The following is a 12,536-nucleotide window of genomic DNA, read 5'->3' on the forward strand; positions in this document are numbered from 1 at the left end:
ATTTTCCAAAGGGAGGGCAAGGGAGAGCAAGGGAGAGCCTTGCATGCATTTCTGTGTGTGGAGTAAAGGTGATCTACAATTTTGTCACCTCTAGTTGTGCAGGTAACATGCTGGTAAAATTTTTGTAAAACGGATTTCAGTTTCACTGTATTAAAATCACCAGCCACGAACGTGCCGCTTTTGGAGGTGTCATTTTACAATTGGCCCTGTGCAGTCTTAGTACCACCATCGGTTTGTGGTGGTAAATAAACAGCTATGAAAAAATGGTCAAAAATTATTTGTAAATAGTATGATCCTTAACTTATCATGAGGTATTCTAACTTAGGCAAGCAAAAACTTGAGACTTACTTAACGTTAGAAATCGCACACCAGCTGTTGTTAACAAAGACACACCCCTCCCCCTCAAGCTGCCGAAAAGCCAGTGAGATGTATATTATCGATGTCCTTGTTCAGCCGTTAAACAGAGAATATTACAGTTCTTTGGTCCTGCTGATAGGATAGTGTTGAACGGAACTCGATCAGTTTGTTTTTTCACTAACAGAATGGAGGGTAGAGGTTTATTTGCTCGCCAACGTAGTCTCGTCAGGATGCCGGCTCGTCTGACTCTTTTGTGCCGTCGCTTCCTCTTTCGAATCCTGGGGATTAGGGCCTGGTTTGGAGTATGCAGAACATCCAGAGCTGCGGACTCATTGAAGGAGAACTTGTCATCCAAATTGAGGTGAGGGATCGAGGCTGTTCTGATTTCCAGAAGCGGCTTTTGGTCATAGGAAATGATAGCGAAGACATTTTGTACAAAAAAAGTTAAGATCAGCATAAAAAAAATATGCAAAAAAGAATTGGTCAGGAGCTCGGAAAACCGCTGCTCTCCACTGCAGCGTCATCTTGTTGGATCAGTGCAGATGAAGAGAAGGACATTAACAGATGAAGTCATAGACGTGATCATAAGGGTTTATCAAGTAGTTGTACCTGACAAAGAAATTTATAAAGGTTTTATAGAGTAGTAATTACCTGACGTAGAGCGTTCTTTTCTGGCTGGGCCGTAGAGAGCCAGAGCCTGAGCTGATTCTACTGTTCATCATCTGCTCCCGAAGATCATGGATTTTGGCTTCAAACTGACTGTATTCTGTGAAACAGGGAAAAAGAGTAAATTAAAAACATGAAAATTTGAAAACTGACAATAGTCTGGAAAATAAGTGACGGAGAAAATATGTTGTACGGAAAGAAGACTGATTCCACTCTGTTTTGCAGAGGAAAGTTACAATGAATGACCAATGGTATTTGGACACCTGCTCATCAAACATCTCATTCCAAAATCATGGGCATGAATATGGAGTTGGTCCCTCCTTTGCTGCTATAACAGCCTCCTCTCCTCTGGGAAGGCTTTCCACTAGATATTGGAACATTGCTGCGGGGACTTGCTTCCATTCAGCTACAAGAGCATTAGTGAGGTCGGGCACTGATGTTGGGCGATTTGGCCTGGCTCGCAGTCGACGCTCCAATTCATCCCAAAGGTGTTTGGTGGGGTTGAGGTCAAGGCTCTGTTCAGGCCAGTCAAGTTCTCCCATACAAATCTTTACAAACCATTTATACATGGACTTTGCCCGCTGAAACATGGAAGGGCCTTCCCCAAACTTTTGCCACAAAGTTGGTAGCACAGAATCGTCTAGAATGTCATTGTATGGGGTAGCATTAAGCAACAGGTGTGGCTGTCAGCAACAGGTGTGGCTGAAATAGTCGAATCCACTAATTTGAAAGGGGTGTTCACATACTTTTGTGTGTGTGTATATATATATATATGTGTGTGTGTGACTGTTTTGGGTATACAGCAGATCTTATTTTCTCGTGATGAATGCATTACGGCAGAGAGATGCAACTACTGTACTCTGAGTTAAAGGGAGAGAGAGACAGTGGGATGAAGAGAGAAATTACATTTTTGTGAGTATAATGTTTACTGTTCATTTCTGATTTGTTTATTTCACATTAGTTGATCTATTCCACTTGCTTTGCCACTGTAAATATGAGAGAATGCAGAAGAGAGTAGGGGAGTGTCCTTGCGTCAACATGCCTGCTGTGCAGAGTAGATATAAAGGGTTTTAGTTTAGTTGCTGTTCTGTGGCTGAGTCTGTGTTCGAGAGAGAGAGAGACAGAGAGAGAGAGACAGAGAGAGAGAGAGAGGCCACGGGTTATGTCTCTCTGGCTGCAACATCTGACCAAATCTCTCATCTTTTCTGAGAAGATAAGAGGAATTCTGAGAATAGGAGAGGACTACCAGGAGAGGAGAATAGGAGAGGACTACCAGTAGCTTTTACTCTGGTTAAAACCTGTCTGATTCCAAAACATCCAGTGAATTTCCCAGAAATACTCATAATTGTTAGGGATTTCCTCCTCTTCTTCTGAAGAGGAGAGCGAAAAGGATCGGAGGACCAATATAAGTGTCCATGGTTCTTTTAATACGAAATAGTACACATGAACACATGAAAAACTGAATATAAAAAAAACAATAAACATGTTAAACCTAAACAGCCTTATCTGGTGCAAACAAGCACAGAGACAGGAACAATCACCCACGAAACACTCAAAGAATATAGCTGCCTAAATATGATTCCCAATCAGAGACAACGATAAACACCTGCCTCTGATTGAGAACCACTCCAGGCAACCATAGACTTTTCTAGACAACCCCACTAACCACAATCCCATAACCTAAAAACCCCCTAGACAAAACACACCACATAAATAACCCATGTCACACACTGGCCTGACCAAAATAATAAAGAAAACACAAAATACCAAGACCAGGGTGTGACAATAATAAACATTTATAAAAGATGCAAGTGTTATTCACAGAATTAAAGATGGACTTATCCTCTATGCAACCGCTGTGCCAGATTTTAAAAAAACTCAGTACCTGCTTATAAACAATTAGACAATTCCGCCATCTTGGAGTCAACATTAGTTAGAAAAAACACTATAAATATTCACTTACCTTTGATGATCTTCATCAGAAGGCAGTCCCAGGAATCCCAGTTCGACCATAAATTAATGATTTGTTCCATAAAGCCCATCATTTACCCATTTGTTGTTAGCGTGTTCAGCCCAGTAATCCATCTTCATGGAGGAGCGACCATTTCCTCCATGACAAAAACTCTAAAAGTTCAGTTACAGGTCGTAGAAACAAGTCAAAACATGTCTGCAATCAATCTTTAGGATGTTTTTAACATATATCATCAATAAGGGTCCACCTGGAGAACTTCATTGTCTGAATAAAAGCTTTGGAACGGAGCTAACTCTCTCGGGAGCGTGCTTCATGAGACCAAGGCGCTCTGTTAGACCACTCACTAAAAGAGGTCACATGAGCCCCTCCTTTACAGTATAATCTTAAAACTAGGATCTAAAGACGGTGATATCTAGTGGAAGCCCCGGGAAGTGCATGCAAATCCATAACTATCAGGGATTTGAATAGGCAGTGTTTTGATATTCGACTTCCCACTTCCTGTTTGGATTTCTTCTCAGGTTTTTGCTTGCCATATGAGTTCTGTTATACTCACAGACATCATTCAAACAGTTTTAGAAACTTCAGTGTTTTCTATCCGATATTAATACTAATATGCATATATTAGCATCTGGGACAGAGTAGGAGGCAGTTCAGTTTGGGCAAGCAATTCCTCAAAAAGTGACAATGCTGCCCCCTACCCCAACAGGTTATTAAGACTGAAATCAGTTATCCCATGCAGACATGTCTAGGTGAGAGAGTTATAAACTGATTTAGGGCTTGGTAGAAGTTCTGTAATGCTTTGAGCAAAACCAAAACACATCTATAATAGATAATTAAGAGCATCATAAGCTCGGCTTCTAGCTCCGAAGCAATTTTGTAGTATTTTGTGTGTGTGTTATTTCTTACATTATTAGCCCAATTTCTTTGTGTTATTACATACAGTCAGAAATAACTTTAAGATATCAGATCGGCGGTAACTCACCAGCATTACGACCAGGAATATGACATTCCTGATTTGGATCCTTTGTTCGGGGCAATTGAACTTATTCCAGAGGCTGCTCCAAAACAACGCCGGTGGAGAAGAGGTGTCACGCCTTGGTCTTAGTATTTTGTGTTTTAGTTAATTAGTTGGTCAGGCCAGGGTGTGACATGGGTTTATTGTTTGTTGTATTTCTTAGTGGGGTTTTTTAGTTATTGGGATTGTGGCTGATTAGGGGTGTGTGTTGCATAGGTTTGGCTGCCTGAGGCGGTTCTCAATCAGAGTCAGGTGATTCTCGTTGTCTCTGATTGGGAACCGTATTTAGGTAGCCAGGGTTTCACTTTGTATTTCATGGGTGATTGTTCCTGTCTCTGTGTAGTGTTCACCAGATAGGCTGTAATAGGTTTCACGTTCCGTTTTGTTGTTTTCTGTATTTAATAGTTGTTTCGTGTATCGTCATTTGTTCCATTAAAGAACATGAGTAACCAACACGCTGCATTTCGGTCCGACTTTCTTTCGACAAACGAAGAACGCCGTTACAAGAGGTATTTGGAGTGGACTTCTAGTCCGACTCAGGAGGCGTGCACACTATCCACCTCTTCCGAGTATAATACTCACTAATGTTCAGTTTCTGGATAATAAAGTAGGTGAGCTCTGAGCGTGGATCTCCTTCCAGAGAGACATCAGGGATTGTAACATACTCTGTTTCACGGAAACATGGATTTCTTGTGAAATACTGCTCCCGTCCATACAGCCAGCTGTGTTCTCAGTACATTGCGCAGACAATAATAAATAACTCTCCGGAAAGAACAAAGGCAGGGGTGTATGTTTCATGATTGACTACTCATGGTGTGATTGTAATAACACACAGAAACCCAAGTCCTTTTGTTCACAAGGCCAAGAATACCTCACAATCAAATGCCGACCATATTACCTCCAAAGAGAATTCCCTTGGTTATAGTCACAGCTGTGTCTATAACCAAGGCAGAGTTGCAAAGAGAAAGCCATATCTCTTAAAATATTAAGATGGGCAAAAGAACACAGACAGAAATTACCTTGCTTCTGGTCATTTTGAGCCTGTAATTGAACCGGCAAATGCTTCAGATACCCAACTAGTCTAAAGAAGGCCAGTTTTATTGCTTCTTTAAGGTGGACAACAGTTTTTAGCTGTGCTAACATAATTGCATTTTTTTCCCTAATGATCAATTAGCCTTTTAAAATGATAAACTTGGATTACAACGTGCACAACGTGCCATTGAAATACAGGAGAGATGGTTGCTTATAATAGGCACCTGTATGCCTATGTTCATATTCCATTAAAAAGCAGCTGCTTCCAGCTACAATAGTCATTTACAACATTAACAATGTATACACTTTATTTCTGATTAAATTTATGTCATTTTAATTGACAAAAACAGGAACATTTCTACCCCAAACTTTTAAATGGTTGTGTATATACAGTTGAAGTCGTAGGTTTACATGCACCTACACTTACCAAATACATTTAAACTTGGTTTTTCACAATTCCTGACATTTAATCCTCATAAAAATTCCCTGTCTTAGGTCAGTTAGGATCACCACTTTATTTTAAGAATGTGAAATGTCTGAATAATAGTAGAAAATAAATTATTTTAGCATTCTTTTCTTTCATCACATTCCAAGTGGGTCAAAAGTTGACAGACACTCAATTAGTATTTGGTAACATTGCCTTTAAATTGTTTAACTTGGGTCAAATGTTTCAGGTAGCATTCCACAAGCTTCCCACAAAAGTTGGGTGAATTTTGGATTGAGGTCAGGGCTTTGTGATGGCCACTAAAATACCTTGACTTTGTTGTCCTTAAGCCCTTTTTCCACAACTTTGGAAGTATGCTTGGGGTCATTGTCCATTTGCAAGACTAATTTGCTACCAAGCTTTAACTTCCTGACTGGTGTCTTGAGATGTTTCTTCAATATATCCACATATTTACCCTCCCTCATGATGCCATCTACTTTGTGAAGTGCATCAGTCCATCCTGCAGCAAAGCACCCCCACAACATGATGCTGCCGCCCCCGTGCTTCATGGTTGGGATGGTGTTCTTTGGCTCGCAAGCATTCCTATTTTTCCTCCAAACATAACGATGGTCATTATGGTCAAACAGTTATATTTTTGTTTCATCAGACTAGATGACATTTCTCCAAAAAGTACAATCTTTGTCCCCATGTGCAGTTGCTAACCATAGTCTGGCTTTTTTATGATGATTTTGGAGCAGTGGCTTCTTCCTTGCTGAGCTGCCTTTCAGGTTTTGTCGATAATAGGACTTGTATTTTTATCCACAGTAAAAGTCTTGTACCTGTTTCCTCCAGCATCTTCACACGGTCCTTTGCTGTTCTGGGATTGATTTGCACTCTTCGCACCAAAGTACTTTTGTCTCTTGGAGACAGAACGTGTCTCCTTGCTGAGCGGTATGACGGCTGAGTGATCCCATGTTGTTTATACTTGTGTACTATTGTTAGTACAGATGAACGTGGTACCTTCAGGCGTTTGGAAATTACTCCCAAGGACGAACCAGATTTGCGGAGGTCTACAATTTAATTATCTGAGGTCTTGGCCGATTTCTTTTGATTTTCCCATGATATCAAGCAAAGAGGCACTGAGCTGGAAGGTAGGCTTTGAAATACATCCACAGGTACACTTCCAATTAACTCAAATGATGTCAATTAGCCTATCAGAAGCTTCTAAAGCCATGACATTTCCTGGAATTTTCTAAGCTGTTGAAAGGCACAGTCAACTTAGTGTATGTAAACTTCTGACCCACTGGAATTGTGATATACTGCATTTTAAGTGAAATAATCTATCTATAAACAATTGTTGAAAAAATTACTTTTAGTGTGCACTTGTTTTACGGTTCTCGTCCCGTGTATTATTTAGAGGTTTACATCTCGCTCTTTTGTTTGGGTGGAGAAAACAAAACCCCCTATTACGTATGACAGAATACCCGACCCACTAAATGCAGACAGCAGGAAAGACTGAGCTGTCAAACATCGCAGAGACAGTCCAGCATCAAGAGGACTGTCTCTCCCGACTTGGCAGCGCCATGGACAGCATGTCAGCAACCACTCTGCGTTTGGATGGACTGCACATTCCCCTCCAGGTTCCGGCACCACTACCTGCTTCCACCTCATCTGAGCCGAACCACGGCATACCCTTGTCCCTCCTGGAGCGCTTTGACCCCGCGCCTACTCCGACTACGCCAGGGAGCTAGGACTTGGAGTTCGCTCTGGAGTTCCGGACCATCGTGGTCTCCACAGGATGGAACGAGGTGGCCCTGGCCACTGTGTTCTGCAGCGGACTGCGGGAGGAGGCACAGCTGGAGTTAGCCTGCCGTGATGACAACCTGTCACTTGACCAGCTCATCAGCATGTCGATTTGTTTGGACAACCTCATGCGGTCCCGACGAAGACCTGTGCGGAATCCGGAGCCCATGGCTACACCTGCTCCATGGCCAGAGCTGATGGAGGTGGGTTCTGCACGTTTGCCTGAGGCAGAGCATAGGAAAAGGAGGAATCTGGACCTCTGCTCCTATTGTGGAGAAAGGGGTCATTTCTCCCTGACCTGCCCTCTATCCACTAATAGGCGAGGAGGTGGCAAGCCAGGGAATTATCCTCCTCCAACCCAGGTAGGATGCAAGATTTTCCCTCCTTTTTCTGTCAACTCAACCAGTGTGTTTTCCCATTTAAATACCCTAGTGTAATGGCTTTCTATAGGTGAAGGAGAGTCGGACCAAAATGCGGGGTGGCTATTGAGATTCATGTTTAATGAAAAGACACACTACACACAAACACTACAAAACAATAAACGTAACAAAAACCGAAACAGCCTAAACTGGTGTAAACTAACACAGAACAGGAACAAAAGGACATAAGGACAATCACCCACGAAACACTCAAAGAATATGGCTGCCTATATATGGTTCCCAATCAGAGACAAAGATAAACACCTGCCTCTGATTGAGAACCACTTCAGACAGCCATAGATTCACCTAGAACACCCCACTAAGCTACCATCCCAATACATGTGAAAAAACCCCAAGAAAAAACACACCACATACAAAAACCCATGTCACACCCTGGCCTGACCAAAAAGATAAAGAAAACACAAAATACTAAGACCAGGGCGTGACACCTAGCCCCTCACTTCCGTTAGCTCTGATTCCGGAGCTGCCGGGAATCTTTAAGATAGCGCACTGTTCACTGCATTACGCATTCCTTTGGTTCCACTACAGTCACTCATTCCGGTTCGAGTCCTGGATAATCATCTAATAGGGACAGAGCTCGTACATCACATCACTGTTCCTGTTTCTCTGCTGACCCATGACACTCATTTAGAATAGATCACCTTTTGATTATAGACACCCCCACACACCCTGTTTTAGGTCTCCCCTGGTTGAGTTGGCATAACCCTGTTATTTCCTGGTCAAAGGGGAGATAGCTGGGTTGTCGAAGGAGTGTCAGGGGTGGTGTCTCGTGGTGTCTGTCAACACCACTATGGTGGAAAGTCCGGACCACACCCTCAAGTGGAGTTACCGGAGAAATACCAGGATCTGCACTGGGTTTTCTCTAAGACCCAGGCTACACGCCTGACTACTCATCGCCCTGGGACTGTGCCATTGACCTGCGGTCTGACGCAGCCCTCCCAAGAGGACACGTCTATCCCCTCTCCTATGTGGAGACCGAGGCCATGGAGACTTACGTACAGGAGAGTATTCAACAGGGTTTTATCTTCCCATTTTTGTCACCAGCCTCCTCAAGCTTCTTTTTTGTTATTGATTATCGAACTCTAAATAAAGCCACCGTTAATTTCAGTTATCCTTCACCCCTCAACAGTTATCAAATAAATGCACGGGCGCAGTACTTCACGAAACTGGACTTGAGGAGCGCGTACATTCTGGTTCGCATCTGTGCAGGTGACAAATGGAAAATGGCTTTTTCCACAACCGCGGGCCATTACGGGTAACTTGTAATGCCTTTTGGCCTGTCTAATGCGCCATCGGTCTTCCAGGCCTTTAACGAAGTGTTTCGGGACATGCTGGGATGGGGCATAGTGTTTTATATAGACAACATTTTGCTCTATTCTGCTGACTGTGCCCAGCATGTCTCCTTTGTCAGGTCTGTGCTGGGAAGACTGTTGGAGCATGATCTGTATGTCAAACAAGAGAAGTGTTTGTTTTTCCAGCCGTCCGTATCCTTTTTGGGCTACCTCATATCCACAGAGGGAGTGGAGCTGGAGGAGCAACGCTTCAGTGCAGTCAGGTCATGGCCCATCCCCAACTCTGTGAAAGCAGTCCAGCGATTCCTGGGGTTCGCCAAGGTCGGACACCCTGTCTCACCTCCATGACGTCCTGTATCATCGCGCCAGTGTTGTGGGAAGTTGACCCTGACATCCTGCAAGCTCTGCATATGGAACCCGCACCTGCACTGTGTCCGGAGAACCACGCCTACGTGCCCATGGGTGTGCGGGATCGTCTCCTTACCTGGGAGCCTGTGTCGAGTCATCCTGGGATAGGCCGTACCATCGCCTGCCTGACAGAGAAGTACTGGTGACCAAACTTGGCGAGGGACATCCGTGTTTACGTCTCCTCCTGCTCCATCTCTGCCCAGTCTAAAACACCCATACACCTCCCTCATGGAAAGCTCCTTCCCTGCCGGTTCCACAATGACCCTGGTCTCACCACTTGGTGGACTTTGTCACTGACCTTCCTCCCTCCAAGGGTAACACCACCGTTCTCGTAGTTGTGGACCAGTTTTCCAAAGCTTGTCGCCTCCTTCCTCTGCCTGGGCTCCCGTCTGCCATGCAAACCGTGGAGGCTTTTTTTACGCACGTCTTCCTGCACCCCAGAGGGCATTGTGTAAGATTGTGGCCCTCAGTTCACCTCATACGTATGGAAAGCGTTCATGGAACACCTGGGGGTCACAGCCAGTCTCACCTCTCTGGGTACCGTCAAGCTAATGGGCAGGTGGAGAGGGTCAATCAGGAAGTGGGCAGGTTCCTGAGGTGTTACTGTCAGGACTGAGAAGCAGGCAAATTTTCTACCTTGGGCTGAATACAAGCATAATTCACACCACCACTCCTCCACTAACCACACTCCTTTCCAGCACGTGTTGGGGTATCAGCCGGCCCTGGCACCTTGGCATCCGAGGCAGACCGAGGCCTCTGCGGTAGACAAGTGGTTTCGTCGGCACAGAGGAGACCTAGAACGCTGTGCACACTCATCTCCAGTGGGCCATGCGTCGGCTCAAGCTGAGCCCGCGGTTATTTTGGGTTGTTTAAAGTCCTGAGGAGGGTTAATGAGAACTGTACCATTTGCAACTCTCTGCTGATTACCGAATTAACCCGACTTTTCATGCGTCTCTCCTCAGGCCAGTGGTGCCTGGTCCCCTCGCTGAGGCTGGACCCAGTGTTGCCCTGCCTCCTCCTCTGGACATCAAGGGAGGCCCAGAGGAGCAGTGCTGGGTTTCTGCGGTTGACATCCTGGACGCTTCACTGACCAGGGATTTTCAGCTTTGGTTCCCTGACTGACCCGCACCGCGTCCCCAAGGTGTCCCGCTGGTGGTGCAGCGCGTCGGAGGGGGGGGGGGGGTACTGTCACGGATCCCCAAGGTATTGCTTCCTATTCCGTTAACCAGCTCCGGAGGTCTACATCATCGGCCTTCTAGGCATCACTGAACTGGTTTCATTACCACCAACCCCCGGACTGTCTTGTCTCATTACGCACGCTTCCCATTCCGCCTGATTAGTATGAATATATGTAAGTGCCCTCTGTTCCCCATTCTCCTTGTCGGTTATTGTTATTGTTAATCATATCCGTTGGTCATGTGAGTACCTGTGCTATTGTATCGGCTTCCATGCTACGTGTTATTGTGCACTTGTTTTACGTGTTTCGTCCCGTGTGTTATTTAGAGGTTTACACGTTGCTCCTTTGTTTGGGTGTAGAAAGAAAAAAAAAACTATTACGTATTCCTGCGCCTGTCTCCAATCACTATACAATGTGACTGCATGTGCACAGGCAGAGATTACATTTGGGACAACATATAGCCTAATAGAACGAAATATGGCATAACCCTCAACCGTTGCAGTGACCAAACCCTACAAATATACCTAGGTAGGCAGATAGTACCTAGCTACAGCCAGAAATGTTTCTAGTAAAGCCAGTTTATCAGTTTTAGAAATGTTACTGTTAGTAAACTTAGCAAGCTAGATTTCTGAATAGCCAATAATTGTTATTCACAACTGTTAGGCATCATGCAAGATAGGACTCCAATCATTTTAGCTAGCTACCTGAGTTAGCAAACATAAACATGTATATATTTCCCCCCACAATATCGGTTTCAGTAGATAAACTAAAAGCTAGCCAGCTAGGTGGCTTGCTTAAAAAATAACTCACCAAGCTACTTTATTTGCCGGCATCTTCGTGCTGGCATTTGCTGTAGATGAGCTTCTTTTTAAATCCAATGCTGATTTGAATCCTCTTCGCTTTACAGTGCCTAAGGAAAGTATTCAGACCCTTGACTTTTACTACATTTTGTTCCGTTACACCCTTATTCTAAAATGTATCAAATAAAAGTGTCCTCAGCAATCTACACACAATACCCTATAACGACAAGGCAAAAACAGTTTGTTTTACATTTTAGCAAATATAAATATTAAAAACCAAAATACTTTATTTACGTAAGTATTAGGATCCTTTTCTATGAGACTAGAAATTGAGCTCAGGTGTGTCCTGTTTCCATTGATCATCCTTGAGAAGTTTCTACAATTTGATTGGAGTTAACCTGTGGTAAATGCAATTGATTGAACATGATTTGGAAAGGCACACACCTGTCTATACAAGGTCCCACAGTTGACAGTGCATGTCAGAGCAAAACCCAAGCCATGAGGTTGAAGGAATTGTCTGTAGAGCTCTGAGATAGGATTGGGTCGAGACACAGATCTGGGGAAGGGTACCAAAACATTTTTGCAGCACTGAAGGTCCCTAAGAACACAGTGGCCTCCATCATTCTTAAATGGAAGAAATTTGGAAACACCAAGGCTCTTCCAAGAGTTGGTCACCCAGCCAAACTGAGCAATCGGGGAAGAAGGGTTTGGTCAGGGAAGTGACCAAGAATCTTATGGTCACTCTGACAGAGTTCCAGAGTTCCTCTGTGGAGGTGGGGGAAACTTCCAGAAGGAAAACTATCTCTGCAGCACTTCACCAATCGGGCCACTCCTCTGTAAAAGACACATGACAGCCCGGTTGGAGTTTGAGAAACAAGATTCACTGGTCTGACAAAATTGAAATTGAACCCTTTGACCTGAATGCCAAGTGTCACGTCTGGAGGAAACTTTGCACCATCACTACAGCAAAGCATGGTGGTGGCAGCATCATGCTGTGGGGTTGTTTTTCCAGCTACAGGGACTGGAAGATTAGTCATGATCCAGACAAATATGAACGGAGCAAAGTACAAAGAGATCCTTGATGAAAATCTACTCCAGAACACTCAGAACCTCAGACTGGGGTGAAGGTTCACCTTCTAAAAGGACAACG

At 44.1% G+C, this 12,536-nt stretch overlaps 1 protein-coding gene across 5 annotated transcripts in view; it reads right to left on the reverse strand.

The window, feature by feature from the left end:
• LOC135556138 (discs large homolog 1-like protein) overlaps positions 1 to 12,536 on the reverse strand; it is a 219,995-nt gene that overhangs the window by 35,528 nt on the left and 171,931 nt on the right. For all 5 annotated transcript variants that reach the window (XM_064989076.1, XM_064989077.1, XM_064989078.1 and 2 more), the window contains one exon: positions 1,009 to 1,123. In XM_064989076.1, coding sequence (XP_064845148.1) covers positions 1,009 to 1,123 — 115 coding nt within the window. The remainder of the gene's footprint in view (positions 1 to 1,008; positions 1,124 to 12,536) is intronic.

The sequence above is a fragment of the Oncorhynchus masou genome, chromosome 15, assembly GCF_036934945.1.
Source record: "Oncorhynchus masou masou isolate Uvic2021 chromosome 15, UVic_Omas_1.1, whole genome shotgun sequence".
In the NCBI taxonomy this organism is placed as follows: domain Eukaryota; kingdom Metazoa; phylum Chordata; class Actinopteri; order Salmoniformes; family Salmonidae; genus Oncorhynchus; species Oncorhynchus masou.